Source organism: Serinus canaria, chromosome 1 (assembly GCF_022539315.1).
Source record: "Serinus canaria isolate serCan28SL12 chromosome 1, serCan2020, whole genome shotgun sequence".
Lineage (NCBI taxonomy): Eukaryota > Metazoa > Chordata > Aves > Passeriformes > Fringillidae > Serinus > Serinus canaria.
This window is the reverse complement of record NC_066313.1, coordinates 82,782,508-82,788,507: the sequence shown is the minus strand read 5'-3', so window position 1 is coordinate 82,788,507 and position 6,000 is coordinate 82,782,508. Positions and strand designations below refer to the sequence as shown.

The window sequence follows — 6,000 nt, the reverse complement described above, 5'->3', positions numbered from 1 at the left end:
TGCTTCCATATTTGGTCTTCTTCTGTAAAATGTGTAAGACTAATCATTACATGCTATTTAAGAATAAATTTGGCTAAACAGTCATTATGCTCCCTCCATTCCCAGAAAAAAAAACCCAATCAAATAATTTTTAAATCCTTTTTAATAAATATTCATTCATCAATATTTTCATAAAGCATCTCTTCATCATTCCATTTTGCTATTCTTTTTTTTCCACTGCAGAAGAATACCAAAAATACATAGCTGTGCCTTAAGCAAAAAGGACTGGGTTTTAGTTTATCTTTACAATGGGATGAAATCAACTTGGAGTTAAACCACCATAATATTTCTCCTCTTTATTGACCCTTTCGGCTACAACAGAAGATAGTTCCAGTTTTCCTTTTTTTTAAATGCCTTTTACAAACAAATTATGTGTAAATGTTATTTATAGTAGTGTTGAGTTACAAAGGAGTTAATTAGCTATGAAATACAATACTCTGGTGTGATTTAATTAAAATTACCGTTTTTAGTCTTAAAGCGATCTATGGTTAAAATAATATACTGCAGCTAGTGCACAGGGTCAAGAGCCAGAAAATGGGATGTCAAGGCAAACACTGTTCTTAACACGTGGTTGTACGTGTGTGTTTTTGTGTGTAAGAAGTCGTGCTGGGACTGTAGGAACAGAATTGGCAAAAAAAGGCACAAAAAATGTGTGTGTAAGATGATGAAGGGCTAACCTTAAGCAAACCTGAACTGCGAAATTTTCCTGGCTTTTTTCAAGTCAAACCAAGACTTGGATCTGTTCAAGGTTAAAACTCTTTGTGACTAAACCAATGAATGTGAAATCTTTTGAAAAAGCTGAAATTTGCAACTGCAAGGACAGGCAAGATGGGGAGCACAGTACCCTGAAGGGGGCTGCAGTAACGTGCTGCCCTCCAGTAGTGCAAAGGGTAAGAGGGGAAAGAGTCCTCAGAGACTCAGCTCTCTTGCAAAATCCACTCTGCCTCTTTGCTCTGTACAGAGTAATTTTCTGCCTTCTTGGAAATTCTGGGTGAAGCCACTGAAGAACTGATTTCAGTGGGATTTGAAATATACATTTCTATCACAACTAAAACGTCACTTCTTACTGAAGGTTTCTGCCTGGCCATGTGATTTCTAGGAGTGGGGCTTGAAAAAAAGGGAGTGCTGAGGTTAAATCATGAGGGCAGGACCATTCTCAAATCCGACTTCTTACAGTGGTTCTTTTAGGGCACTTACAAGAAGACTTGCTTGGAGATAATTTCAGTAGGGAAATTTTTCTAAAGCAAAGCCTACCATTTATAATTTTTATTAAAATCAGATAGTTTTATTTAAACATATTTTGCTATTACGATAAAAACTTAGGAGAGGTTTTCAACAATTCTTTCCAATCTGTATTTTGGGAGGATGTTAATTGCTAGTCACTTTGATTATAAAGGTGACAATGTGCTCTATAATCCCTTCACAGTCTGGAGAGATATTAGAGAGCTCACAATACACTGCGCTTTACCAATGGGTCTTTATACTGAGGAGCTTTTAAACACCAAGTTTTTCTGCTCCAGCTATAGGGGCTCCTTTGAGGCTCTCCATGCTGTGTGGTTCTCTGCAGATACAGTGCTTAAAAACTGCAGCTTCAGCCACTTTGCAGCATTGCCAAGGCTGCAGCGGGACTGCGGCGCTGATCCTGCCCACAGCAGCAGCCGGGGCTCCGGTGAACGTTCCCGGCTGGGGATGCACTGCAGCGACGCCGCAAGGCAGCAGTGCCCAGCCCATCCATGCTCAAGGAGCAGCCTTGGGGATGGAAATGAAACATCTTTGCACACCAGGCTCATCTAGGCTGGAATTTTGGTCCAGAGCAATTTCACTGCAGTTCAGCTGCAAATAGGGGTGGGAACCGTAATGGGCCGTGCACGGCAGCAACCCAAGAGTCGGTGCTCTGCTCACAGGTAAATCAAGTCCCAGCGAGAACAGGGGCAGTCATTACAGAGCCAGGGCGGCCTGTTCACTTTCATTCCTATTTGGTGGTTTTGCTAGATGCATATCCACACATATTTTTGCCCATAGAAGTCTCCAGCTAGCAATCAAAGCTCTCTGTCAAAAAATCCCATTGATGTCCGCAGGAATTTCGCATGCAGAGAACTGTCAGGGCTAAGCCTGAATTTTATTTTTTTTAGATCTATTTATGCTACTGTATTTGTTGTTATTTGAGAATGTACATGATAGAAACACAGTTTACAAAAAATATATCTTCTTTTCTTTAGAAAGATTTAGTTCTGCTAAATAACAAATTAGGTTTACAGATCTGAAATTGGCATACCTCGATGACTACAATTTACTAGACTGAAAAAAGTTGGAATCCCAGTGAGGGAGGGAACTGGGATCAAAACTAAAATGGTCACATTTGCATGAAGGGTATGTTAGAACACAGTTAATGCTGAAACGAAACATACTCTCGTGATCTGTGATGGCAGCACACTACCTTGGTAACTGTAGGCGTATACTTTCAGTATATAAATGAAATATGAAAATGCTCTGTTACTGAATCAAAGTATCAGAAGTGCTCTATTTGCTCAACTCTAGAGAATAAAAAGTTATAACATCACAGAAACAAAAAATATGACATAACATGCGGTCACGATAGCAAGCACAGGAAAGAAAAATATTGAGAAAATATACTTATATGCATATTATGCAAATATATTTTACATTAACATACAATGTTATAAGAATGTTAAATAATATGAATGCATGTTAAAAAAAGGCTACAGCTAGGTGATTTCATGTTGAAGTAACAAATAACCTGAGACATCTTCTATGCTTTCACTGGAATAACAATCTTTAAATCTACAGCAGATGTAGAGCACATTGACAGTAGTTGAATTCTCAGCTAAATTACACTAGAAATGTGCTGTTCTTTTTCAAAATGACATGGCAGCTGAAATCGGTCCAAGGGAAGGAAAATGTGCTGTACATTTACAGTACTTACAAAAGATTCATGTCACTGTTGATGGACACTTAAAATGCTTGTTTGAAATATTATAAACCTGTATATGTCTCCAAAGACCTACAACACTCCCATGATCAGCTCGCTTACTGCAGAAGAGAAAGCAAGAGATCATTAAAAACTATGTCCATCCTGGACTGGGAAAATATGTATTATGACATATATAAACCCAAAAAATTTTAGCAAAGAAAAATAAATTTGGCTTGATGAAATGGTAGTTAATGGATCTGCAATATAAATAACTTATTTTTAACTTACCAGTGTAACTTTACTGCTTTATGATTCGTGTGTATGGCAGCATTGACAAAGGATGTTACTAAATACTGACTTTATACATGATTACAGCTGTTCAAAAATTTCTATCACAATCAAATTTTTGTAGTGATAATATACAACACTTACTTTCTCAAGGCTTGCTTCTTTGATGACACCTGCCTTTCAATTTAAAAAGTTCCTGTGAAGTGCATTCTATGTTAAAGTGTCCATAACCTCAGAATGAATGTGTTCATGTGTGTGTGCATACATATATTTTTGCTTTGCAGTGTGTGCTTTAAAGTACACATAGTTCTTTGCTACATGTATTCACACATACATGAGTATGGTCTACATAGTAAAAGTTCATATATATATTTTTTATATATAAATATATATATAAACTCTGCAGGCAAGTAGTACTTCACTTGGTATAGTTGAAGTCCTTTAAAAAAACTAAGTCACTCAGTTAACATAATATAGCCAGTAAATTAAATTGAAAAGAGAAAATGTGAATGGAAACACCATTCTTGACCATCTGTCGATGGCATTCACATCTGTTAGATCGGGGATTTTTATTTTCAGTTGTGAAGACCTTCTTCGTAAATGGCCCCTCTTGCTATGGGAGCCTGTTCTTTCTGATGAGCGCCTTCCAAGGCTTTCACGATGTGAGCTTTGTTTTCTGTACTGGATTCCTGAGTTGTCAAAGGATATGGTTGAATTTCGGGCTTCTGTAACGCTGGTGGTGACCTCGTTGCTTGCCACCTCGTTGTGAATTTCAAGCGATGTTAGCAGAATGTTTCCATGGGTGTCCACCTAGGGGGAAAAAATAGAAACATAAATTCTTTCAAAAGACTTGACATCGATGAGCAGAATGTGGGTGTATGTAAATGTCCAAACCCATACATACCTAGAAAAATAATGTAATTATTTTTAAGCATGTGATAGACTTCAAAATGAAAAGGCACTATTCAGCTGCCTAAAATTAGGCAAGTACTTTTACAAACAGGGTTATCATCATACTACCAAACATCCAGTAAAAAACTGTTCTTTGCAAACTCCACCATTTTCTTCTCCCTCTGAACCAGCCACATTTTAAAGGATGGTGTAGTTCAGTGAAACCTCTGCATTGCTGGCAATGAAGCAAGAGAGTAAGGGTTGGATCCTCTCTCTGCTACAGTAGGAAATTAAATTAAACTGGCTAGATTTTTTTTTCCTAGCTGTGATCTAAAATAAGATTTTAAAAAGTGCCTGTGAAGTTTGCTGAAACCACAAGAACAGTGCTGATGTGCTGAACTCTGTATTTTACAATCACAGAGCTTATTTACAACTTATCTCCTGAAGTTTTCCTTCCAAAGTCATTTGCATAGTTTTCCAATCATGGCAATTTTTAACTGCAGGGGTTTTCTGTCTAAGTGATTGATCTTAAAAACCAATGAAGGAAAAAGGCATAGGAAAAAGTGGGTGAATTGAGGAAATAGGAGGGACTCTTCCCGTTCACCGCCCTATTCCAGAGGCAGAGACCAGTGTTTAGCCCCAAATATATTTATCATGCTATCAAAGTCAATGTCTTGTTCAGAGAAACTTGACAGTGATTTCTCTATAGAGATTTTGGTTTAGTATTAATAACACTTTGCTGAATTTAATAGCAACTACAACTACATCAAGGTCAATGTTTGTGTTAGCAGTTACCCATACCCAGTCAAGGATTAGGCATCACCCTGATAGACAAAAAAAACAGGTCCATGGTCAGCCATATCACAGAGAATTCCATACAAAAATCATAAAAACCCATATAAATTTCCAAGTACAGAGCAGTGTGATGCTATTTTCAGTAATAAAGGAAAAGGTCCTGATAATTTAGAGTCTTAAAATCTGAGCCAGACTCTCCAGTCCTCCTGAGTGGCAAAAGAGGAGCAGCACAGAGTTGTGTATGGCTCTGTCAGTCCAGAAACCTTAAGAGTACCCATGAGTGGCACTGAGAAGTTCCAAGGAATGGTGTCTGAATCAGCGTTTGTTTCCCTGGTGGGGCATCACAGTCCCCATGCCCCAGGCCCTACATGCTGAAGGATGTGCAGTCAATACAGGTAATGCAGGGATCAGCTCCAAATCTTCTGCCAGTTTTGGGGCCAGGAAAACGATGGCTGAAGGTAAAAACAAATGCCACGTGCTGGGTATTTTCAGACAGTTAACACACGTGTGACTCTGTTCAAGAGAATTTAGTTCTCTATGTCAGAAATAGATAGTGAATCATGGAATACAGGATAATTTCCAGTTTTACATATGCAATTTATTCATCCATAATTCATTGCACAATTAATACAATTTTCTAACGTGCCACATGATCTAGCTGTGTGAACTGTTGAACATCTCATTCTAGAAGCATCAGTTTAGAAGTGATTGTAAAAACAGACTATTGTCACAGCCTTCTGAAGTTTGCACAGTCACCTGATACCACGTCCTTTGCAAGCTGTGAGATGGATTAAAAGTATGCACAGCTATGTGTCTGTCCATATGCATTTAACTTTTTTCATTCTTTTTGAAATTTTGTGAAATGGATATTTCTTTCATCAATTATTGATGCTTCAGCTTATCTCTTCTCAGGGAAGACAATTATGATAGCATATCAGTAATGCTTTGCCAAGGTGTTTGCAAATGGAAAAAAAAGGAATGTAAAATGTTACAAATGATATACAGACAAGTAGGAAAAAAAATCTAAGGTATCTAACAAATCCTGCTGCTGTAGG

The 6,000-nt window shown here is 37.8% G+C and overlaps 1 protein-coding gene across 1 annotated transcript in view; it reads right to left on the bottom strand.

The window, feature by feature from the left end:
- Positions 1-3,665: 3,665 nt before the first annotated feature.
- Positions 3,666-6,000, bottom strand: part of GABRB3 (gamma-aminobutyric acid type A receptor subunit beta3) — a 112,350-nt gene continuing 110,015 nt past the window's right edge. Inside the window, exon 9 of the mRNA XM_030235076.2 lies at positions 3,666-4,069. Within this exon, the coding sequence (XP_030090936.1) occupies positions 3,719-4,069 (351 nt within the window). The 3' untranslated portion in view covers positions 3,666-3,718. The remainder of the gene's footprint in view (positions 4,070-6,000) is intronic.